At 41.4% G+C, this 26,041-nt stretch overlaps 1 protein-coding gene across 1 annotated transcript; it reads right to left on the reverse strand.

Moving 5' to 3' along the window:
* Positions 1 to 286: 286 nt before the first annotated feature.
* Positions 287 to 20,801, reverse strand: LOC141017060 (uncharacterized). The gene is made up of 52 exons (XM_073491679.1): positions 20,730 to 20,801; positions 19,045 to 19,098; positions 17,993 to 18,082; positions 17,736 to 17,780; positions 17,519 to 17,563; positions 17,360 to 17,422; positions 17,149 to 17,202; positions 16,986 to 17,012; positions 14,925 to 14,993; positions 14,596 to 14,658; positions 14,461 to 14,496; positions 13,958 to 14,002; positions 13,726 to 13,803; positions 12,729 to 12,782; positions 12,507 to 12,572; positions 11,785 to 11,829; positions 11,656 to 11,709; positions 11,530 to 11,575; positions 11,348 to 11,425; positions 11,152 to 11,187; positions 10,823 to 10,999; positions 10,170 to 10,259; positions 9,844 to 9,924; positions 9,629 to 9,699; positions 9,350 to 9,538; positions 9,075 to 9,246; positions 8,853 to 8,954; positions 8,625 to 8,720; positions 8,427 to 8,521; positions 8,161 to 8,311; positions 7,929 to 8,039; positions 7,546 to 7,710; positions 7,295 to 7,381; positions 7,015 to 7,152; positions 6,191 to 6,289; positions 5,985 to 6,083; positions 5,752 to 5,891; positions 5,487 to 5,613; positions 5,310 to 5,390; positions 5,011 to 5,109; positions 4,834 to 4,881; positions 4,425 to 4,607; positions 3,958 to 4,088; positions 3,578 to 3,650; positions 3,202 to 3,276; positions 2,865 to 2,990; positions 2,329 to 2,424; positions 1,739 to 1,948; positions 1,476 to 1,653; positions 1,238 to 1,352; positions 819 to 991; positions 287 to 557 (listed from the first exon to the last, which is right to left on the reverse strand). The coding sequence occupies exons 1-52, from the start codon at positions 20,799 to 20,801 to the stop codon at positions 446 to 448; spliced, it is 5,010 nt and encodes a 1,669-aa protein (XP_073347780.1). The 3' UTR covers positions 287 to 445.
* Between the last annotated feature and the right edge of the window lie 5,240 nt (positions 20,802 to 26,041).

Consider the following 26,041-nt stretch of genomic DNA (forward strand, 5'->3'; position numbering starts at 1 on the left):
TTTTTATTAAAAGAAGTAGGAAACGGCTCTATATTCTAACAGTAATCACTGTTATAGAGTGTTTGGTCAGTAACCCATCTCTCTCCTCCTCCTGCTCATGCAGTAAAAGAGAAGAGACATTTTCTGGTATCCCTGCCCACTTTATCCAATCAGGACAGAGAACTCCATTAAGAGGCGGTCCTGTCATGGCATGGTTACCCCCCTCCCTACCTCTTACGATAATATAAATAAACAAAAATAAAATAAAATTAATACAAAGTGCAGACAGCAGGATCCTCCTGTTTGTTGCTATGTCTGGCAATTAATGCTGCACATTCATGTGGTGACATAGTGAGGAGGGAGGGGATTGCTATCTGCAAAACGGAGAGGAGGTTAGCCAACCGATGACGACACTTACAGCAGCTTTAAATGACACTGAAAAAAAGGAAATGCTTGATGTTGAACATTAATTGTCCCCACGTCTCTGATCCCTGCCAGATAACAATTTCCTGCAGACTCGACAACGGCTGATGACATCGAACGTAGACGGCCCCTTCACCGTCTGAGGAATGGTTTTACTGTGGGAGAGAACAAAACACGCACAAACGCACAATGTTAAAAAAGTGATTTATAAATCCTGAATAGAGTCTTGGCTTACAGCTGCATAATGATTGCACAAGTCTAAAGTAAGATAGCAATGACAGAAATTCTTCTACAATAACACCATTTAGGTCATCATGACACACTGAACTCTGTCAATGATGTGATTTAACCTCTCAAAGAGCGGCGTTCCCTATGGCATGCATCCATGCCTGTTTACACAGAAGAGAGCAATTTACCTGAACATGCTGTTGGGGTCCAGGGAGGCCAGCCAGTAGCTATAGGAATCAGGGTAGTAGTTGCATGTTCCCCTGCCATGACACTCGATGAAGGGCACTTGGCGGAAGCTTTCCAGACAAGAGCCAGGAGAAACCAGCGGCTGGGAGGAGCCCTCTGCACCAGCACCAGTTTGCTAGTATGGATGATGGTCAAAGGATGAAAATCAGTGGTGGGAAAGTACCAATATAGCAACTTTAAACATATTCTGTTACATGTTAAAAGACCTGCATTGAAAATGTTACTAAAGTGGAATGGAAGCAGAAAATGGAGTACAACTACCTCAAAATTGTACTTGAGTACAGTAGTTGTGGAAATTGCATTGACAATGGTATATAAGAGGAGCCAGGTGCTCAGGAGAAAAAAACACTGATATCTTTACCATGACAAATGAGTATCCACTCCACAGGGACTCCCAGCCTCGAGGACATTCAGGTGTCCGAATTGTCTGGCTGTGCACGGCGATAACATTGGAGGTGGTTTCACACACTGAGCACCTAAACCACGCATGCACACAGACACAATTTCAGCTGATGAAAATGAAGCTGAGTAGAGCCATGTACTGTATTTAGAATTTGTTCAAGAAATTATCAACTATAAATACAGTATGAGTCTTCTACCTGCTGATGTAGGAGGCCAGCTGGTCCCCTGTGATGGAAACCATGTTGGCAGGCATTGGCGTGTCAGTGGACAACCAGTAGGAGTAGTCGTTGCGAGAAGCGTAGCGGCAGTTACTCTCTGTGTCGCAGAACATGAAGGGCATGGTGGAGAAACGAGGGAGACAGCTACCCATGGTACCTACGAGACAGTTTAACCTGTCAGAACAATGTCATACAATGACTCAGGCAAGTTTTTGTGTTCATGAAGGTTTCCATGCTCTTACCAAGGTCCTGACCGTGAGCTCTCTCGTTTCCGTTGATGAAGAGGAGGGAGTAACCAGAGTACATAAGGCTGGTGCCATGAGGGCAATCAGGGACACGGATGCTCTGACTGTGTCTAGCTATCAGGAAAGTGTCCACAAAACCTGAACTGCCTCTGCCCGGCAACCCTGAAAGACCCTTGTGGCCTGGATCTCCGACTCTGCCGCCTGGACCTGCAGAGGAAACAGACCATTAAGCTGTACAATGAAGTTAAAACTGACATCATTTTTGGGGGGAGTAGGGGGTTGTACTAAAGTCTTTGTTTTTGATGGACTGACAAGTGTGTTTTAATATGCAATCATGTGCAAAGAACTTTACTGCGAGGGCGTAGTATATGTGTTCCCACTAAATCCCTCACTGGCTTCCCACCCACATACATATAGTGGGACCTGGGTTCCCTCGAGAGCTTTGCAACCGCACCAACAATAGGACCAAAGAAGTGTGAACACGTAGAACAACATAACAAAAAATTCCTATTGTCACCATCATAACATATCGAACTGGCACCCACATCTGCACCCATTCACACCTTTTATCGCACACACGTACACACCTGGCACTCCTGCTCTTCCTTTGTCTCCTTTGTGGCCAGTAAACCCTCGTGGGCCAACTGGGCCCCGACCAGGCACTCCTTTGATGCCTGGCTGGCCTGGGATGGAAAGATTCAGCGTCACATAGTGCAGAAAACCAGCTTGGTGGAAGTGAAACTGTTTACAAATACTGTACATCATACAACTCAACAGTTATTCTTGGGGGTGGTGCTTGCAATGTTGATTATTTCTAAGTGGTGATGCTCGCTGTATTTTATTTCAGCCACCTTGTTTTTTTGTCTGCAGCTGCAACCCAGTTTGTATTTTGTACAGATTTGTTGTTGTATAGTTGCATGCAAAAATGAAAAGCGCACTACTTAGCCTAATCTTTACCAAACTAAAAGTTTCAGGTACTTTTGGTGAAAATGCAGCTATTGAGTTTAAATGTATTTGTTTATAGCTTCATATCAAACTGACAAAGTTAGGTGCAGCATGCTTGTCTTTAAAGAGCGTGAGTAACTGAAACTAGATGGTATTAGCACATCTAATAAGTTTGGACCTGGACGGCCTGATGGTCCTGATGGTCCTGCTGTCCCAGGGGCTCCTCGATTGCCAGTGGGACCTGGTAAGCCAGGCGGTCCTGGTTCATAGATCCATCTGCCAATTCCTGGTTCACCTTTGAGGCCTGTAGGAAAAATGTGGGAACAAACAGAAAGCAATTTCCCAAGATATATAATACCATCGGTCCATGGCTAATCTCCTATATATCATCTCTGCTGCTAGTTATAACTGACTGACTGGTTGAATGTAAAACTGGAAAAAGTTTTGAATATATAACCAGGGCTCAGAGTTATCCTGCTTATTGTGAACAATAGTAAGATAGACTTGTGCCGCACCAGGTCGTCCAGGAAAACCTTTGATCCCAGGCGGTCCAGGCGGGCCTGGGCTGTATCCAGGGTCTCCCTTGTCACCTTAAACACACAGGTCACAAAAAGATTGAGTAAATTAGCTTGTCCCCATGCCTTATTGCATAAATGTCATCGATCATAAGATCATATCAAGTATCACAGGACAACATTAAAAATAATCCCCATATATCTTATATTTCTCTGCCCACTTTATTCTCTGTCCCATTTGGAATTTCATCTCAGTTGTGGGAGCATAAATCAGTCGTAGGCTATTACTCCTCTGTGGTGACAGACCTGCCTTTGCCTGGGGGAGAATTCAAAGAGAAAACTTAATCTACAGGCTAAAATTGAAAAGATAGATTACCAAGAGGCCCTTGGTTTCCAGTAGGACCAGGATCACCTTTTGGTCCCTGGCCTCCAGGTCTGCCTCTTACACCCTGGGGAGGCAAATCAAACAAAGAAAGGTCAATTATTGTAGTAAGTATTGTAGTGAGTATTGAAGACTCAGGATTAGAAATTCAGGTTGTGATGTAGCTGCAGATGATGTGAAAAAGTAATTTCATTTTGGTTAATCTGCTGAAAGAAAAGCCACAAAAAAATAAACTTGAAAAGAAAAATCACACCGCTGTTGTTATTATGAATGCGGAACATCTGACCTGAATCTTTAATATGTACTTTGTAAAGACTTTTGCTGTCAGGCATTTGTCAAGTGTTCCTCAAAAAGTACTTGTTGGAGTCACTTACAGGTGGTCCTTGAGGGCCCGGATCTCCTGGGGGTCCACGATAGCCTCGGCTTCCTGTAGGACCTGGGTCCCCTGGTTCTCCTTTTAACCCTGGCACTGTGGGACCTGGAGGACCGGGTGGGCCGGGATCGCCTATACAGTAGAGAGGACAGGGATTGTGGATTGCTGAGGATCATTTTCGTATATTTCAAGTACATCCTGTATGTGGCGACTGAGAGTCAAGCAAAGACAGTAAGGGACCACTATGTCAAAATATCTTTTGGACATACAGCATCATTTAAAGTATTGATGTTTGTACATGATGCAGAGAAAGGAGACACCAGAACATTAGGTTGCATCCCACTGTTTATACACCTATAAGTGTTCAATTGTTCATAATGAGCTGACGAGTCCTGAGATTGTGGTCTTAGATTGTGGACTTTGTGTCACTTTTTAAAAAGGGTATGTGAGACAGTAGTACTTCCTCACCTCGGGAACCTGGACTTCCAGGATGACCCCGATCTCCTTTTGACCCAGGAATACAAGTTCCTTCTCTTCCTGGTGATCCTCTTGGACCAGAAAGCCCAGGTGGACCTGATGGTCCTCTGTCTCCTATCGGTCCAGGATACCCTGTAGTAGACAAGCCAGGTGGACCGGGGTTCCCAGCGGGACCTACAGCACAGAAATACAACATGTTATTACTGATGTTTCCAAAAATGAAAAATGACACTTTTTTTGGTGGCTGGGGGTGTTTTTCACTCATCTGAAAAAATAAAAAATCTCCAAATGGGCCAAATGTGAAAAAAAAATCTCTTAAAAAAAAAAAATAGGGAAAAAAAGACAAGTGGGATGTTTGTGAATGTCTCAAAAAGGATGATGTGATTTACCTGCAACTCACCTGGTTGACCTGGATAACCACGTGGGCCAGGCGTCCCTCCTATCGTGACTGCAGAGAAGAGATGGGATGATAGATAAGTTTTGACTGCAGCCATAACTTTAAGGACACAATTGTTCAATAAAGGTTTTTAATTCATAGGATGAGCTCAAAGAGCCATTCATGCAGGATTCTTCTTACTAGTATCTCCTTTTTGCCCTGGTGGTCCAGGGATCCCATCCCGGCCCTGGTAGCCTTTCGGACCTGGAACACCACCAATTCCCGGTGGACCATGGTGACCTGAGGGAAAAGAGGTATGAAAGAAGTAAAGCTGTGTAAAAATATAAATAAAATGAACCAGTGGAAAACTAAAAAAAAGAATATGTTCTACAGTACGGCTTTCACAGTGATAGCACTCTTAAAGTATGTTAATGTTAAATTAAGTCATTTATATAGTAAAAATACTAAAAAAAAAACAACAGTATTTTAAAGGATTTTACCTGCCGGTCCATAAGGTCCTCTGTGTCCTTTGGCTCCTGGAGGTCCATCTGAACCTTTAGGTCCTTGATAGCCCGGTGGACCTGAAATAGCAGTGTGGGATGGAGATATTAAAAGAAAGTGTACAAAAAGTAGAATCAGTCATAAACTGTCTTAATTTAATGACCAGTGGTAATGACCACCTTGTCCAACAGGTCCTGGGTTTCCTTTGGCTCCATGGTATCCTGGTATACCTCTTGGTCCAATAACACCAGGTTCTCCTTTCTGACCCTTCATCACATTAGTACTGATCAATCCTGGTTCACCCTGAGGACCGGAAGAAAAATAAACAGTAAAAGCGAATGTGAAATCATCGATATTTATTATTTACATACATTAGTATTTTACTAGGCTCTGCTCTGCTGCATCAGTTACAGAAACTCAAACTTTTCAGATCATCAGTACCTTTTGTCCTATTGGTCCAGGCACTCCAGTTCCACAGGTGCTTGAGTCTCCTTTAGCTCCTTTGTAACCAGGTGAACCAGGTGCACCATCTGGACCAGTGTCTCCGGGGATTCCTTGATCTCCTTTTATTCCCTTTGGGCCTGTGAGAGTTAAATCAAACACTTATGTAATAGTTAGATACACTGCAGCTGTACAACTCTTGTGTACTTTAATTTGTGAGGTTAGAGTCCAACCTGGATGCCCTCTGAATCCTGTGTCTCCTGAGACACCAGTAGGTCCTCGATTTCCTGGTAAGTGCACTGTTCCATCAAGACCTGGATCACCTGGGGCACCTGGGCATTGACATATTGTTTTTTAAAATGGTTCATATAGACAAATTGATTTGGTACACCAAAATACTTACACATTTATTGTTACAAATGTGAAATTAATTTCAAACCTCTTTGTCCAACAGTTCCTGGTGCTCCATCTCTCCCTCTATGCCCTTTTGCTCCAGTACTTCCAGTATCTCCTTTTGGTCCGGCTAGACCAGGCTGACCTGACAAAGTACAGGGAGAGTCAGAATATCATCACCATCTCATGGGCTATACTACACAGTATAACAGTAAGACTTGCAAAGACTGCATTTATGATTTCACATGCATTCTGGCGAAATGTCTTTTACTGACAAAATCTAAAGTTGGGTGGAGTTTTAAAAAAGCAGAAGAGAAGAGGACTTATCATTTACTTTAACAACAATAAAAAATACATATATTACAAAAAAAATCCTTAGTTAAGGTTCAATATTGTAGTGAGATTTAATGTATTCTTTTGATTATAAAACAGGTCCAGATGTTAATAAATACTGTGAAAGTTTCCAAATGTTAGGTTGTAAGGTTGTAAGGCCACACCTATACAGTCAGTGCCCCGAGCAAGGCCAGGATTGCAAAAACAAAAAACACTGGCGGATCTGATGTGGAAACAAGGTGGCTGTTGTCTACTCAGGCCTGCATGAGCTGACCAATCACAGTAGATAGAGCTTTTCGGCAGGAGGAGCTTAAAGAGACAGGGACTAAAATGGAGCGTTCAGACAGAGGGTGAATAGAAGTGCTGCAGCAATAGGCAATATGAGAAAATAAATGTAATATTGAGTGGACACATAAAATACAAATATGACTGGGGAAATGAGCATAATATGGAACCTTTATATTTTGTGAAACTCCATCTCAGAGTGAGTGGAGGTCGAAGGATATTTTTGCAAGAAGAGTTTACTCTAAAGCTTACCTGGATCGCCAGGGTACCCTGGGGGCCCAGGTATAATTCTTCTTTTTTGTTCAGGACCTGGAGGACCTGTGAAACCTGGCTCCCCATCCATGCCTGGTGGACCTGGTGGACCTCTGTCTCCATCTCGGCCACGGGCACCTGTAAACAGTAAGGAACAATAGCTTAATCTCAGTGACACAGGAAATGTCAGAAACCTGAATTTAATTCAAATGCATTGGATGTGTGTAGTAGATATACAGCAATGTTCTTGTCTGTGAAAGTGTTTGAATTTGTGTGTTACCTATTTGGCCTGGTGGTCCTGTAACTCCAGGCAATCCTTCTGGTCCATACCCTGATGTCCCATCTCGTCCAGGGTCTCCTCTCAGTCCTACGGTTCAAGTGGAACTTTCAAAGACAGATTCTAAATAAAAGTCTACAAATATAATTACATAGTACGTACATTCTCAAACTTATTTCACATCCATCATGAAATCTGAAGAATTAAACATTATTAAATGAGTATATTGGCCTCTCAGAGAAACATTGCCATACCTGGTTGACCAGGACGGCCGTCTTGTCCCTTGATCCCTTTATATCCTGGGGGCCCAGGTGAACCTGGCACTGATAGCCCAATGTGACCAGGCTCACCAGGGGGACCAGGATGACCAAAGCCTGGCAAACCTGTATCCCCCTTCTCACCAGTCAATCCATTAGGTCCTGGGAGAAGGGAGGCAGAGAGACAGAAAACAATGAACGTGGGGAGGTGCAGAGACTGATGAAAAATAATACATTTCCTCTATGTAGAAAGTGTTTCTTTGACAGTGTTGAACTCCAAGAGAGTTTACATTTTGTCCTCTTTTATCTTTCATCTTCTGCATTCATTGTCCTTCTGGAGTTGACATTAAATTCATCACATGACTTCAATTTATACTGACCTTGATGTCCTGGAGAACCATCTGGTCCAGGTAGTCCTGCCGGTCCAGGTAAACCTTTACATGAACCTTTATCAGCAGGTGTTCCTGGGGGGCCTTGATAACCTTTACTTCCTAAATACAGGAAGTACATATAATAAAGTAGTAAATGTCTGTATGCGGTCAAAAATACATATAAACTTATTTTGTCTTTCTGTTCATCTGCAGTTCTGTATTTGATTAATCAGCACTGCACCTTTTAGTCCTGGAACACCAGGATTGCCAATTAGTCCTGGGTTCCCAGGTAGGCCAGGGTTCCCAGGATCGCCTACAGGTCCCTGATCTCCGTCTGCTCCTGGGCGCCCCGGGGGGCCTGCAGGTCCAGTGTATCCAGGGCCACCATCACCCTGACAATCACAAATATACAGCACACTTATTGTTCCCGAGGAAGATATATAGGTGTATACAACTGTAAAGAAAGACTTTGCATTGTTTAACACAGATTTTCTTTTTGTCTCTAACCTTCAGTCCTGGAGGACCAGGACGGCCTGGTGGACCTGGTTGACCATGCGAGCCCCTTCCTGAATGGCCTGGTAGACCTGGCTGCCCTTTGTCGCCTGAACAAAACACACACAATGATACAAATATATAATAGCTACTCTCCATATCAAACTGTACACTATAACTGTAAGTAAGTTGGCTTAATAGTACATGGACTACCTTTCTGTCCTTCAGGCCCAGGCCTTCCAGGAAATGTCACGTCACCTCTCTCTCCTTTCTGGCCTGGCAAACCTGGTGTTCCTGTGGCACCTGGCACTCCATGATAACCTGGTAAGTATGAGAGACACTTTCATAATCTATAAGATGGTAAAGACTGACCATCCATCCAATCATCCGTCCGCTTGTCCATCCCGTCAATCAGTCTGTTAATCAATCTGTCAATCATACAACCACGCTTACCTGTGCCTCCAGGTGAGCCAGGGAGACCTTTAAAACCAGGTGGACCAGGAAGTCCTTTGGCATGGTAGTGGCCAGGTTCCCCTTTTTGACCTACCAATGAAGAGGGAGAGAGGAAAGGACAAACCATGGCTGTCATTCTCTGTCTGTCTACGTGTGTGTTTATGTATAAATGTGTTTGTTGAATCTATATCCGTCAATATGTCTCTTTACCTGGAGTGCCAGGCAGTCCTGGCAGGCCAGGTACCCCATCATCTCCCTTAATTCCTGTAATTCCAGTAGGCCCATATCCCGGTGGACCAGGGTAGCCATCTGGTCCCGGTCTGCCTTGAAATCCTGTTTGACCTGGGTAACCACGATCTCCCTCTGCACCGGGGATGGGGTACTAGAGAGGGGATGGAAAACATGTTCCAACAATCACTTAAGGACTATGATGCATCAAAAAGTGACAGCAAGCTCACTTAAGATCAAGTCTCTCAACTTCTCACCGAATCCCCTGGATATCCTTGACTGCCTTTGCGACCTGGTAGGCCAGGAGTGCCAGGGTGGCCATCTGCACCGGGCCTGCCATGATGTCCTGGCTCTCCTTTTTCTCCCTTTATTCCAGGGATGTTGTAGGAAGATGACTCCCCCTTTTGCCCAGGACGGCCTGGAAATCCTGGTTCACCAGTAGGACCCTTCAAAGAAGTATTTGTACCATAAATAAATAAACTAACACAAGAAAAGAGGCGAAAACAAACTACTTTTTTGAAGACATGCTGTCTTACTGGTCTTCCAGGAATGCCTGTAAGTCCTGGGTGGCCTGGATCGCCTTTAGCACCTGGTCCTGGATTGTAGCCTGAGTGCCAGAAACAAAAAGTCTGTTCCAGTTTGACACTTTTGACACTCACTGGTATTACCAGTATAGATTCTCTAGTATTTGAATGTGGAAGTCAGACAGAGTTAGTAGAATTTGTGTGTTTAATGCAGTGAATTGTTTTACCAGGGGCGCCAGGTGGACCACGGGGACCACGGGGACCTGGTGGTCCTGATCCACAGTCATAACAGGGCTCCCCCTTCACTCCTGTACAGAACATTAGAGTCCCAAATACATTACACAATACTATATTTTCCTCATCCTAACTTTTTTTTCGTACTTTTTCTAGTCCAGACTGTTGAAATGATGCGATGCTATGTACAATCGACTGGACATCACAGTCTACCAGCAGAGCTTATCATTGGATGCAAAGTAGCAGGTCGGAAGACATGTTAAACCAATGCAAAACAAATTAAATAGTAACAGGTGATTAATGAACAACAGTTTCCCACCTTTCATTCCAAACACCCCATCATATCCCGTAGGTCCAGGTATACCCCTCACTCCCTTCACTCCTGGGAGACCCCTGGTAGTCCTGTTGGCTACAAGCAATAGAAACAAAGTCCATCTGTACCAAAACGGTTTTTGATCTCATCATTGGTACATATTTGTTGGTACTTCAACCATCAAAATGATCAACAATCTTGAGTTTGAATTTTAATTCCAACCTCAAACACTGATGCTTTAGTATCACCACCATGTGTAATATCTGAGAAAGTAAATGTTGGCTCATTTGTTAAACCCAAAGAGTGTTGCGATTTTTACTATTGCATAACGCTAATGTTTGTAAATTTTACTGTAAGGGACATTTCATCTTTAAGAGAAGAAAACAAATAAGCTTTAAAAAAGATGTCTGGCAATAGTTGTAGCAGCAAAACATTTGGTACACGGTAGACGCCTATAGAACAAAAGACATCAAAAAGCCAAAGTTTACACAATTGAAAACTGTCACCCAGCAATACATCTGTTAAGTTAATCAAGATATTTGATTATTATATTACTGAACGATTAGCAAAACAAGCAGTACCATTATTACTTGTGTAAGTATTTGTGGTTGTCGTGTTTAGATGAAATTACTCTTTGGACGGACAACATTTACACATACTTCTGTCTTCAGGAGGTCCAGGTGGGCCCGGATCCCCAGTGGGCCCGGGATCACCAACATCCCCATTAGGACCTGGAAGTCCAGGATAAATTCTCCCAGGCTCCCCAGGGTCCCCTTTCTGGCCTGGATAGCCAGTGGGACCTTGTGGGCCTGGCACATAATTCCCAGATGCATAGCCTGTATATTGTAAAGTAGAAGTCTGTGAGACTGTGACCGAAGGAAGCCAAAAATTACACTTCTTTATCCTCAACTTTTAATACTTAACTTTTAAATACAACTTAATTTTAAAAACCATTCGAGTGATTGATAGAATTATAGAAAGAGCGCACCTGGAGGTCCAGCTGGTCCAGGAAACCCCACAACACCTGAGAAAAGAATAGCAACTTGTGTTATTTCTGTATGTGCACATCTGCTGCAGGAAATATTAGCATATAGAGTTATGACCATCTCTACTAAAACAACATCCTTTGCTGTTCATCTCATTATTTGTCAGTCTGCTTATTAAATAACACTACGTTGATCTACCCTGACGCCCGGGAAGTCCAGGTTGGCCTTTGGGACCAGGATCTCCAGGGTATCCTTTCAGAGGCTCAGTCAGAGGCCCTTGTATCTGCAGAAAAACAAACACAGGGGGCATGAAGTAGAAACATGGTAGAATAGCTGTATACACTTAAAACAAATCTAAATAGAAAATGATAAGAATAAACTCACTTCTCCAGGTGGACCAGGGGGACCCCTATTTCCCTTTTCACCCTGAACATTAAATCAAAGAATCAAGAATCAAAGCTTACCAAAAGACTGGTTATTGTTTTTGCCACTAACAGATCACTGACCTGCCCTCCTGGTGTCCCTGGGTATCCAGGATCACCTCCGGGGCCAGGCCTTCCCTAAAGAAAACTTTATTATATTCAAAGGCCACACACATAGTAATGATATACACTTAGAGTATAGTAGAACAGTACCCTAAATCCATGTATTCCAGGATCACCATCCTTCCCATACTTTCCCTGTGAGGAAATGAAGGACAACGGTAAGAAACCGGTAGGTGCTGCTTTCTATAAACAGAATATTTTACCAAGGGCCCCAGGCATCTTTTGATTAGTATCACTAAAAATGTCTGTTCGGTTGGCATAAATCTTAACAGCAATCAACAGCTACAACTGAGGGGAGATCCTTCTTTCATTAGATACGAATAAATGTGATTAACAGAGGCCCCTCAGTTGAGGTGTATATGACAAGCCTTCGTAATAACATATAAATAAAATAAACAGTTTTTAATCTGCAGTTGAGATGTCCTTGATCAAGTTATACACACCTCAGTACAACACACCTAACTTTGCAAGATTATAAAACACAATTGGTGAAAACCTTATCTTTATTAACCCACAGAGTGACAGATTAAGCAATCCTTTTTTCTTTTCTTTTCTTTTCTTTTTCTGTTTAATGGCTATTCATATTGATTTTAATGCTGCATTGCTGCCCTCTGCTGATCATCTTTGTTACTCCCAAGGTGCTATTAGTGGCTATTCAATGCAAAGTGAGTGGTGAAACGTCTCTGTGTGGAGGGAGAAATATATGGAGCTGGAGTCAAACAAGATTGTAAAATTTTTTGGGGGGATAACATTGGAGGGGCAGGCTCATAAAAAGTGATGGTGATTGGAATAAATGACATGTAGTATCTCACTTCTGGACCTTCCGGTCCTTTGTCTCCCTTTGCTCCTTTGGTGGGATAGGCATAACCAGGGTCTCCCTGTGGACAGATTGAGATAAGGAAGGAGATAAGTTAAAAACACAACTCTAACAAGGCAGTAAAAATGTCGCAGAGGAGCTTTGGAGATTTAAAAAATCCAACAGGACATTCGTAAATGTGTAAGAGATGTGGTATGAATTTTAAAGAGAAACCTACTGGTTCCCCCTTGCAGCCTTTTCCCCCAGCGGCTCCCCTATCTCCTTTTCCACCCTGTAAAGAAATGAACTTCAGATTATGTTTCATAAATTGCAATGACAACAGTTGCCAGTCAGTCTGTCCAACAAGTTGGTCCAAAATATACCAAGATATTTTAATAATTATGAGTGAATTTTGCCATAAAATCTGCCGTGGGCATTTATATTCATAAGAGGATGAATCCTTGTGTTCTTGGTGACCCTGTGACCTCTAATCTAATGCCACCTCCGGCCACACATAGTCTTCAATTTTCAGTTCGACACAAGAAATATCAAGCTATAATGAAAAGATTACAATGAAATTTACTAAGCACGTTGATGTTGCTGCAGAGCCTTTCCATTTTTTATGCTCCATGAGCTTTTTCTCTAACACCACTTTCAGGTCACCTTGCCAACAGCCTCCATATCAACTGATATGTTTTTTTTTTCTTCCCTCTACTTCCTCCGCTTACAAAGAGAAATTAGCATTTTTGTTCAGCCAGAATTTTGAACCCTGACTGAATGGAGGTTGTGTGAAAGCTTGCTAGACACTTGAAAAAAAATTGGAGACTGTTCTAGCATGTGAATTGCAAACACCATAGGGCTTATGTTTAATTCTGATGTGTGAAAATACAGACTCGGTGTGAGAGTCATTGCCTCCTGTGCACTGGCTATGTCTCAAATTAATTTTATAGGCACTGTCATTCAGGGCAGTTGCAAACCCAAAAAATATGACATCTTAATAAATGGATGGATGTATAAAAAGATGGGTGATATGTTACCAATGAAAAACATTGAAATTCATTCCGTTTTGGCAGGACACGTATAAGGTTATAGAGAGTGTGCTTGATACCTATAACTTTACCTGAATGACTGCTTCAATACAGCCATGGTATTGCATTACCATTTTCCCCATGCATACAGGAAACACTAGTATATGATTTCTACAGTGATCTGACAGTAACAGCCTGTTACCGTACCTTTAATGTAAGACCCCCAGACAAAAACTCCTTAATACGACCCGGTGGCCCCGGTGGGCCCACTGGCCCTGGTCTCCCCTGTATCAAAAAAAAAAGAAGAGAAAATTAGATCAACCTCAAGCACAATTAAGACACAAAGCACACAGATCATTTTATGATCATTTCACAGAAATAGTCAGAGGAACATATAAAGGTGCAATTAAATGTAGCCTTATTAATAAAAATAAATTACCTTGTGCCCACGAGGTCCTGGGTTTCCTCCTACGCCTCCTTGACCCTGTAAGATGGGAAAGCTGTTGTAACTTGTTTGTATAAATAAGTTGGTGTCCCAGTCTTTCTCAGACTCTTCTTGTTTTTTTACTGTCCTTGGTGCTGCCAACTCCCACTGAGGAGTATAGACTGCCATGTCCCTCCGCTATCACCACCTGTCTGAGAGGAGTTTCACAGAAAACCGGGAGGCCGTATCACATGCAGACATCCACGCTGCTTTCCAAAATATTGCCCTGCCAGAGACCAAGTATTGTAGCCAACCAGCAGCAACAACTAGGAAATGTTCCCAGGTCGTATGAACACTGCCAGCTGTAAGGATTGGAGAACCTGGCCAAAACAAAAAACCTGCAGCTGTGGTTTTCCTCTGTGCTACTTAGACACCCAGTAAATATTCACGCCTGTTATCACAGGTGCAAGCTGTCAGACACATAAACACATATCCAAAGAAATGTTCATTAGCATTACCTTTGGTCCGGGAGCCCCTGAACGACCAAGAAACCCCTGTTCATAAGGAATGCGGACAGTTATATTAAGCAACACATAATGAGTTTCTCAGGGTGATATGTACTCTGTGCAATGCTACCAAAGAGCTTTACTCACGGGAGAGCCCTGTGGTCCAGGCTCCCCTTGTGGCCCTTGCTCTCCTCGGGCACCTGGAACTCCCTGAAAAATAAGGGACGTTTCCTCTTATTATAAATACACACACATGTGGAAAGAAAATTGTTAGCATTTTATATTAGGATACACATATTAACCATTATTTAGTTGCATAAAGGCTCTTTATTAGTCATTATAAAGCATTAATTAATGCCTTATTCTTATTAAAGTGAGGTGTTGTTCGTAACTAATATGATCTTTATCTTTATGATGGTTAATATGTGTTTCCTAATCTAAAGTGTGATTATCAGTAATTTAATCTTAATAGTTACCGGCTCTCCTTGCCTCCCAGGTGGTCCAAGTGGCCCTGCTATTTCTCTCACTGATACCTGAGAATCACCCTGAGAAATAGAAAGTATGTTTATTTAACGCTGAAGCTGTTAAAACAAGTGAATCTAGTGTTAGAATACCCAATAAGTTAAGATTTGTAGTAACACTGTGTGGAAGATGTAATAATGTCGCGGCTCTCCCAAGCATTACAGCTGCATATCATGGCTGTGCCTGTAGGCATCATTACTCATCTTTATGTCACTGTGCACTTCGCATGCATGCATGTGCTCAGAATCTGAATGACCATATTCAATTTCTTGGAGGGTGCCTGTGAAATGGCCTCATAAACCTTACTTGTTACTCAGAAATTCAGCAGCTATCGCTACAGCGAGGGTTTAGTCTGTGCTTATAAAAAAAACATGGGTAAGAAATGACAACCTATTCCACATAAGCTTCACCTTCTAAAAGGGATTCAACAGGCTTATGGGCTCTTGCAAGTTAAAAGTGTCCACTGGCCATGACACAAACATGACAACAAAGCATTAGGGGGGTTAAGTGGTCAAATTGAACCCCCACACACTGTAATCCCTCACACTCATGAGCCTCAAAGTGCTAAGAGTCTGCATGACGACTGACATGGACTCTCATTAGGAGTCTACTACTCTGCTGGCCTCATCAAGTATACTCTCACGGACGTGTCTATGAACACCTCTGTCCCATAAGTGTTTATTCTACCAGGACTCGTGGGCAGATCCAATAGTCAAGTTCTCTTTGTTTGTGATCTCATCAGTCAAATTAGAAAGCTTTACTCCATAGTGTACCCTTATTGTGTTTGACACCTAGTCGAGTGTACGTATGAAGAATAAAATGGCTGATTCTTTTAACTGCCATGAGAATGATGTCATCCAGGTAAAGCCGCAGCAGTTTGAGTGACATGTAAAAATGTGAGGATTTGACAGTAATCAAATAGTAACCTTCAGGAAAAACTTAAGTATCTCTTGTGCCTGGGAGCCACAATTCTGCAAGACTAATTCATTTAGTGGGAGAACATGCCCTTGCAGATGTAGTTGGCACATGGGTTTCTTTTTTTTTTTTTTACCTCTGGAACCACAGAGAGGTCACATAAACTGCAACATCGGTCTATCATGGTAAACCAGATGAATTTTGCTTCTTTAGGCTGAAAATGTGGAGTGCTTTCTGTCAATGGATTTATCTGGTGCAGGTTTGGAAGATTATTTTCGTCTGACCAGCTCAGTGAAAATCCACCATGAAAGAACACAGCAGTGTAGCAGCTACTGGAAGGGCTCTGACAGATGGCATGTTGTCAGTTGTGGGGCTATGGCTAGCATGTGGTCAGATAACTCTATAATCATCACTGCTGACAGTCTGTCCCAGCTCAGGAAATCAGCCGGTGGATATCATAGTCAAAGATGAAAAACTGAAGAGTGCAATCTTTTGACAGCTAAGACATTTTTTCTCACTATCACACAAAATGTCCGTGAGCACACTGGTTGAACAAGCACAGGCAAATTGTCTGAATGTTTTGACAGTTACACAAAGATGACTACAGAGGTCTACAGATCCACACCTTAGGGCAAAGCCTGCGACAGAAAATCAGGATTAATGCTCACAAGAAGTTACGTTCTGATTACTGAGGTCTACAAAGTATTCTCTAGTAACAGTCACTGTTAACAATACTGTGCATGCAAGTAAAAATTAAAACATTTTTTCTTCTAAAATGTATCTTTGAGAATTAATACATTTCATGTTGCAAATGAAAGTGGAAGGACAGACTTGATAGAAGGATAAAACAAATAAAATCTCAAACAAGTTATTGGTCTCACAAGGACTCGGTACAAAATGAGCTCGGGGAGCTTAGGGAGGCAGAGAGGGCACCTGCTTGTGCAGCGTCATGTTATTTCTTTTTTTACTTAGTGCATCAGCATCCTGCTGATAAACTTCTTCAAAGGCAGTAAGTGCCAAGAAATTACGCAGTTTCACCCTTCCTAAATACAAAAGGTACTTAGCAACTGGCCTGGGGTGGCACAGCATGTTTTTATTACCTTAGGTCCAGGTAGACCAGGTGGACCCTGTAAAGTAAAGACAAAGTGGAAGCACATTTGTTAAAAAAACACAAAAGACTGAAGTTGATTAGTGGTGTAACAAATCAGAACACTGTATTTGATTACAACAGATTAAATAAATTTTTTCGATTTGGTCACTTACTGGAAGTCCATCAATGCCGCGGCCCCCGTCAGTACCAGGATATCCATCGTCTCCCTAAAAGCATGTGAGCAGAGACTGGTTCAAGTTTGTTTGACCATACAGAAGAAAGTGTAATGCAAATGCTCCTTACTCACAGCTCCATTACGCAAGCATCTCACAAATAAGCTCAAACTATAACTATACCAGTGTTCATATGTTATATTTTTCTTACATCTGTTCCATTGCACCCTGGAGCCCCTGGCTCTCCTGGAGGCCCTTGCAAACCTGGGGTACCCTGTAAAAAATATCAGCAGAAGTTAAAAAGTACCAGACATCTATTGCCGTCATGATGATGATGTACATAAATGTATAAGAGAGTAAGACACCTCACCGGTAAACCGTGAGACCCAGCAAATCCTTCCTTTCCTTCAGATCCCTGTAATGAGAGTAACAAAACAACTGTACTGTTTTAAAGGCACACAGGAGCGATTGATTACCACAGTGTTTTACTTTGTCTGCACACTTGATATACAAGCATAACTTTTTCACACCGAGACATTAAATAAACACCCAACAAACACCCGAACAGACGCAAGCTTGAATGTTACCGGATCGCCTTTTGGTCCCACAGGTCCAACAGGCCCAGCGTTTCCCTGTCAAAGACATCAACCTATGATTAATCTTAGTGATCTATTGAGCTGCAGTATGAGCACAACTAAAAAGTGTTGTGTAGGTACACAAAGAGAAAGTGTAATCCATCTCAGTCAATTTGAGTCAGTGTGTTGCCCTCTGAGAACAGCGTTGGTTTTGGGGATGTACAAACAGTAAAAGCGAAGGAGCCACAAGAGCCGGGCTGAAACTTTACCTTTGGTCCCATAGGTCCAGCATGACCATCTGACCCTGGACGACCCACTGACCCCGGGGGACCGACATCACCTGCAAAACCTTTGTCTCCCTGTGTGTGTGAGTGTATGAGAGACACAAAGAGGGAGAGACAGAGAACAGGCAGCAAACAACAATAAACGACAAAGGAGATGTCATTTCAAACTTCACACATTTTCAATGATACACGAGCCAGTATCCATATAAATGTAAGTTATGTAGAAATCAGATTTTCCTGTGTTTTTAAGATGATCATAGTTAAAAATATAATTTGTTTACTCCTATGTTTTCAGCAAACATTGACAATATACTTCAAATTGTTGTCAAGTGTTAGCCCCTGTATTAAAAGACAATAATGTCAATAACTTTGGGAGTGATAGAAAGTTCTTTTGAAATCTGGTGGTGGGGTGATGCTTTTGACAGCGAGCAAAGTGAAAATGAAACAAAAGCTAAAAAGTAAAAGTGAGACACTTTAATTTGAGCTGACGATGGCCTCAGTGATCACATTTCTTGCATAGAAACACCAGTCAGCATGTACAGTACAGTACAATACACAAAGTAACAGGAGTGTTTGTAGACCTTTGCTGTGTCTGAACTGTATCCGACTAAAGAAGTTTAATGTGTTCTGCTCTGCTGCTTGGAGCTCACGGCAAAGTGATTTAAAAATGAAGCACTTGCTCTTTCTAGATGATTATGCAGGATGTTGAGACAAAACTAAAAAGAAGCTTATTTAAGCTTTTTCACCTAAGAGGTATTTAGGCTCTGCACCCGATCTGACTAGTGTACCTGCACCTGAAGTACTCTAGCACTTTGAAAACTCCCGAACGGCTGGTGTTAACCTTATTAGTAACACGGCTGCGTTTTCAACATGTTTGCTGTGAAAAAGGCCTATTCTTTCATATATTCATGGCTGCTGAACTGATGCATTTTCTGATAAAAAGAATAAAGACTGCACAGTTATAGTGTCTGTGATGGCTAAAGAAAAAATTAAGTGTGTCGCTCATATTAGTGCCAGACAATAGATGGTCCACTCACCCGGCTGCCTTTCACTCCGGCACATTGGCACCTCGATCTTCCACTGCACACACACTAAAGAGAAATTGTAACATGGTTTAAAATGCGTTGTGTAAATGGAAAAACACTGTCAACTCACTTTGATCTCAACTGTTTCTCAAACCATGGGGTCATTTCACCTGAATCTCAATAACCTCTCCTCCTTTTTTTGTCGAATCAGACTCCTCCAACTTCAGTCCGAACCCCCACCCATCAATTATTTGTTGTTAACACAGTGAAGAGAGTTTACTTCGGAAGGATTTGCGGAGGATTCATGGAAGCAATTTGCCTCAATAACATCTATAAGTCTCCGGTGTAAAGGGGCTAACACCTCCAATATCTCTCCTCAACACAGTGGCCATTAATTTGAAGGCTGTAAACATTACTGCCTATCAGCAAAGGGAGAGGTTCTTTGAGGTTAAACAAGTGGAGCTCTAATAATAAAAAACAGTAAGATACACGGTGTTGTCCGTAGGCTAAACACTGGGTCAGCAATACTATAAAGCTCCTGATATAATGAACCATTACCGAGTTACTTCAGATGCATAACATTTACAGTTCACCTTAGCCTTGTGGCGATCCAGCCATGAACCAGAGTGCACTGAATGCCCCTGATGCCATTTCTCATATATCTTAAAACTGGGTCATTTAATAGTGAGCTTTCTTATATAATTAATCCAATTTCCTCGTGCACATGAAATGAAAATTGGACATAATTATCTTTGTCCTAAAGGTGGGAGAATCATTTTTTCTCAGTTTCGGCATGAAAATGTCGATTTTCTCATCATTCTGGATGTTTAGCCTTAAAAACAGATAACTTCATCAGTTTATTATTAGTTTCTTTATCAAGCTTGTGATGTACAGGAAGTTTTTCACAAGAAAAACATGTTAACTTATAAACACATTTCTATGTTAGTGTTAACCATCCCGTCTCCTGCTTGATGCCCTTTTTGCTTATTTTTCTCACATGCTGTCCCTTTTTTCCATGACCCTCTATAAAAAGGGCCCACCAACATAGCCCCCGGGAATACTGTACACAGTGAAGTACATGTACAAACAGCCTGCAAAGAAAAAAAAAACCCTCATCTCTTCAGGATACAAGATAAGCAGAGACACAACAGTTACAAACAGACCACAGCGTTGTGTATCAAAGCTGAAGCTGTGAAGAATGAAGGGTGCTCACATTAAACACAACAGGAAATACTGTTTTACTGATTTAGTGGGTTTTTGTCTGAGACCTGGGAGAGTTGCAGCAACATGAAGGTGAAGTTATACTAAACAGCATGAAGGACTGTGTGAAACCTAAAATGCTATTCACGCATTGCTTACAAATGTCAAGATAAATCAGCTGTGATAAAAGTTGAGCAGTAAACAGAAAGACACAGATTTTTTTTTTTCTTGAACAATGTTTTCCTTAACCATTATAGCTCACTTTCTGCAGGCTAATATGAAAGAAATAACAAGCAATAGTACGATCCTGACTGGATTACCAATGAGAGTAAGTGTCCCATCTGGGCACAATATGAAATAAAAGCAAAAATGAAAAAGACAGCCATTATGCCGTTTGCATTTCAATTCCTGTGCAGACGAGAGTCTCAGATGTTTGCCAAATTAAATCAGATCTGTCTTCTACACAGTGTCAGCAAGGAAAAAATTAAATATCTTACATCGTTGGCCCCAGTCCCCAGCAGCATCACAGCAAACAGGATCAGAGGAGCTACAGTCACTGGCCTTCCCATGGCTGTTCTTGCTCCACTTACATCAAAAGCATAGGAGTAAGCACATATACCACCATGTCCTTTTTGAGCGTCCTCTTCAACAACCGGCCGTCACTGCACACCCACCCACCGCTGTACTATGGGTTGATGTTAATGGCTTCAGTTAAATTAGAGTTCTCCATCTGGGTTTCAAGTGTCTTGATAGACAACACAGCTCAGATATGTTGTTTAACTTGACCCTGAAGAGGGAGGCGGTCTGGATTCACCCATGTGGTCGACCCCGATCATCCTCCCTCTCCTCATCTCATTCCCAATACTCACAAACAGTGGCAGTTGCTCTGTTTGGTTTTTACTGATCCGGAGGCAGGAGTTTGTATCCTTTCTGAGATTATCCAGCTTGGGAGGCACTGAAGTGTTCATGAAGATTAATTTGAGCTTCTGAAATTGGGTGAGTTTTGATAATTGTTGTATGTAAATGATGGACTGCTACCTATAGATTACACGGGGTGTAAACTTTTACGCCTGAGCGGGAAGATAGCACCAATTTTTTTCTTATCAGCGGCATATCTTAATTTGTTTTTATCATTATTGCATGTACTACATTTGATCTCAAAGACAAGTTATTCTTTAATGCAACAAGCTATCAACTGGCCCATGGCTCACAGGTGTCTTTGGTGTTTCATGTTATCCTTTCATGCACCACAGGGTGCAGCACTGAGTCCAACACTCACCTGTTACGCAGACTGATGAGATGAGAGATGGGATCCTCGGTTACTGCTGTGACTCTGTGTCCCCTCAGGTGAGTCCAACAGCAACGATATTAATCAATAATACCAAGTAATAACAGCAGTATGACATGCATGTTGTGTTTTTTTAAGATTTTATTCTTTCCATGCCATATCCATCTGTACAATTTAGTTGCTTTCTAGTTTACAATTCATGACAATGAGAATCTTCAGTCGAAATTCAAAATTTCATCTTGGTATTTCAGTGCATAACAATAAACAGAGTAAGATACATAAAATAAAAAGTACTACAAGAATTATAAATATGAAACAGTATATGTGTTAATGAAAAAAGAAACTGAAGGATATTTGAAACAAAGAAGATGGGATGTAATCAATATTGACAAAGGAATGTGAAAAAGTCAACGGTATAAAGCAGCGATGGAACGTAACTAAGTACATTTACTCAAGTACTGTACTTAAGTACAATTTGGGAGAGATTTGTACTTCACTTGAGTATTTCCATTTTCTGCTTCACTACCTTTTGGAGACAAATATTGTAATTTTAACTTCACTACATTTATTGCCAGAAAAATGACTTTTGATAGTTAAGTAGATTAAATATAAGATCGTTTTACTAAAATACTCTTGGGTGTCTTTCACTTGTACCAAAGTAATATTTCAGCACAATATCTTTACTTTTATGAATGTATGTCTTTTGGGTACTTTTTACAACACTGGTTTACAGTATAAAGAATATGTATAATTCACAGAGATAATCCAAAAGTCAGATGTGGAGACTCGTCAATATAATCAGCAGTCTTCATATTAGCGGAACTTACATGCATGGTATCCTCACTCATCCCTTCATTATAAAATGTATTAACAAATCTATTCGACATTTATTGTTTGATTTTTATCTGAAAACTATCCGATTTGGGGCAGAAATACAAACTGCTTTCATCAGGAGAATATGTCCTACATGTCACTGCACCCTGATACAGAAAATAAATAAATTAACTGTAAACATTTCTGAGGTATGTCTCATAAACGTTGCTGACATTCACTTCCCCAACTTTAATTGTATTTACCTGAAGGTAAACACACTTCATGCATGTTTAGTCAGACACTCAACACATCTGCATACTTTCATTCCAATGTGTAGACTGTATAAAAACTGACCTCCATGACACTTAGAGGCACACACACAGGCACAAGGACTGTGTGTGTCACCTGCAGTCTGATGAGAGTTTGGGTAGACAACATTCTCATTACTTTCCATCTCTGAGGAGAGTGGACTTTCAATGAGAACAACATTACGAGCTGATGTGCAGCACATTAACAAGCTGAATTGCCTTTCTTTCTATTTCAGATTGAATGTTCATGAATAAAATTATTGCATCACATTCTGTGAGGGTTGTAACACGTTGGCAGCAAACCAGAGTAATGAGACTGGAAGTGTTTTTGCTTTCACTGCACGCACTGTTTTCGTCATGCACTTTATATAACAGTCATTTATGGTTGTGTGAAGGCTTCCATTAGCTGGGGCTTAATCAAACTACAGTTAATTCATTGTCATTGTTACATTCACAGGTTGATCCTTGTCCTGGTCATCTTGGTGCAGCAGCTAAATGCAGTAAGACCTTCTTGAGCTTTGCATGATCTCCACATGTGTCTAGTTTCCTTGCAGGTGCACTGACTTCCTCCCACATTTTAAAGATCGGTTAATTGGCGACGTAAAAAATGGCTGTTTGCCTCAGTGTGTCAGCCCTGTGATGAACTGGCGACCCATTATCAGCTGGAATCTGCTCCAGCCGCCCCTCCGGGGGATAAATTATAGCTGGATATAACCATGCTTTACACTTGTATATGATCATCCTGGTGAGAATAAACATCGCATATACATAGCATTCCTCCAAAACCCAGAGACTCCTTGTAAAAACACAGCAGACATTTCCTGTCCTATCTAAACTGTTAAGTCATCCCACAGATGTCGCCAGAACAGTAGGCCTAATAGATTTAATTCAATTTGCTATAAATAAATTGCAGATATTACATGTTAGAAAAGATTTTAAGACATTTAAGATGTTAATAGTCATTCGCCTCTTTCACACAGTGTGGGGCTAGCGTTAGCTAAATCTAGCTAAAGTTACAATCGAGAAAATGTTAATTGCTTCTGAGGCTAACAAATTGTTAACGTTCATTTTATGTTTGTCTTCTTTGCCTGCCTGTAACCGTCTGTCACATGTTGTGAATGGTTTCCCTTTTTTAATATATTTAATAATTTGCTTTCAATTTTCACATTCTCAGATAAGAGCTTTGTTGCTAACGCTAACTGTGAGTGTGAGTCGTTGTGTTTTTTGACATGCAAATGTTTGGCTACAAGGTAACACTTAAGGGCCTTTAATATTATATTTAATAACACTACACATACATGTGTACATTGTCAACATTTACACATTTACACATTGATATTAATGATATTGAACCTTATCATGGCCAAAGTCCATTCTGGTTAAGCTGAACTGAAGCTAGAAACTATCTTAAAGCTTGTTGTATATAGCTGCTACAGTAACATTGTATATCATTGGAGACGTGCCAGTGTTTTTACTTCACTGAAGTGTTCCCAGGTTGACTGAGTCCCAGTGGCCTGTCCAAGACATAGCCAACTGCTATATGTTTTTACAACTGCTGCGAAAGATAGCCGTGATTGTTTGGACCGAAAGAGAAAGTTGGCCAGCAGATGTGTGGTAGACCTCAATTTCAGCAGCATAAACCTTTCCAAATATTTAGCAAGCTTTGAGAAAACATTTACTAAATGTTTGGGACACAGACATCTCTTGCACTATTAAACTCCCTGCAGCGCACACACGTGTGCACAGAGATGTGTGAATACTTAGCATCTGGACGTGTGAATTCACAGAATAGTTATTCAGCAGGTTGTTAGTGCATAATGGGAGTGATGAAGAGGTGTGAGTTGTCCTTCTCATCAAGGTCAGAGCGCTCATTATTTACCCAAGTCTATGTGAGAACAGTGATTTGTTTAAATCTTTCTAATCAGAAGTGTCTAGTCTCCACAGGGGAATGTCTTCTTTCCCATGGCTAATTCTCAAAACTCAGACACTGGCCCAAACTACAGCCTTATCTGAAGTGCCTGCTGATGCCCTCTGACCTCTGAAAGATCAGTCTCCTCAGCATTTAAAGGCCTGTGGTTTGTCTGTATCTGTTGTTTCAGGGGAGGAATGATGTCCCATGTCAAGGGAGGGACTGCTCTGTATGTCAGTGTCTTCCTGCCAAAGGTGCACGGGTATGATCTCACTCTTTTCAGGATTTTCTACATTAGAAAGATGTTAAGCTTTGGAAATGTTTATATAAATTGTATTCTCTCTAAGATTACTGTTTAGGTTCCCTGCGGCACTAAAAAATTGTTAAATGAGAAACCAGAAATTGTTAGATTCCCAGATTTGCCAGGTGTTGTACCTAATAGCCTTTTTTCAATTAAACCCAATAAGTAAAGTCAAAAATGTAAATAACCCAAAGCAACAGCAAATTCCAATTCCTTGGTTGCTGATATGGTGAATAAAAAACAAAGATATTTGAATGTTTCATCCTAAAAACAGTCTCATTTAAGGTTTTATATAAATGACTTCTCTCTATATAGGGCGCTCCAGGGAAGCCCGGCAAGCAAGGCCCCCCTGGACCAATGGGACCAAGCGGACTGGAAGGGCGATCCGGAGAGAAAGGCAGGAGGGGAGCAGAGGGACCACATGGCCCAGACGGGCCCAAAGGAAGCCGCGTTAGTGTGCATGTTTATGTGCATGTTGTAAGACAGAAATAAACAGAAAAAAAGGACAATATTACCTGCAACTCGACACTATTAAACTGTATTTATTGAAAATAATCCATTGGCTGTGAAAGGGAAAAAAAAGAAACCGTGCGGTGGGTGTCATGCAATCCAGCTGTCGTGACTGAAAAAGTGTCAATCATTTTTACATTTCAGGGTAAGACTGGTGTTCCTGGTTTCCCTGGCCATGATGGTTTGGCAGTAAGTAAACCCATGTTGTAAATTGTATAAACAAACCAGTAAATGACACATACAGCGCTCAGTAATTATTATTATCCCTGAAAGGTGAATCACCCTCTGAGGGGGTTGCACCAACTTTCAAACCCTGTACAGCTAAATGTGGGGTTGATCATACACTTATTTTTCAACAAGCTCCCAAAAGGAATTTCGGATATATGCTTCATAATAACATCAGACTTTTATTTTGACAGTGAATATGTCATTCCCAACTATGTAAATGTCTAGTTCATACATTTAAGAAGGTCTATGGTGCAGTGATTTGAGGCATGTGTCTAGTATGCCCTCTAGTGGACACATCTACATGGATGTGTTTGCTTCTATGCCCGATGCAGCTGCCTCTTCATTACTTAAGTGTTTATGTTTGATTAAAAGCTCGAGTTGTTCATCTTTTCCACTATATAATTATGAAATATTACAGATGCAATATAAGCCCTGAAGCTATGAATGCCATG

Source organism: Pagrus major, chromosome 21, assembly GCF_040436345.1.
Source record: "Pagrus major chromosome 21, Pma_NU_1.0".
NCBI classification, from domain to species: domain Eukaryota; kingdom Metazoa; phylum Chordata; class Actinopteri; order Spariformes; family Sparidae; genus Pagrus; species Pagrus major.

What these genes read in the sequence shown, in the direction of transcription:
- LOC141017060 (XM_073491679.1), bottom strand. Translation starts at nt 20,801, where the DNA reads ATGGGAAGGCCAGTGACTGTAGCTCCTCTGATCCTGTTTGCTGTGATG. An exon ending in AAGGCTGCAAGGGGGAACCA is followed by an intron (nt 12,573 to 12,728) that starts GTAGGTTTCTCT and finishes ATCTGTCCACAG; the next exon opens with GGAGACCCTGGTTATGCCTA. An exon ending in TGGAAGTCCAGGTTCCCGAG is followed by an intron (nt 4,089 to 4,424) that starts GTGAGGAAGTAC and finishes TCTACTGTATAG; the next exon opens with GCGATCCCGGCCCACCCGGT.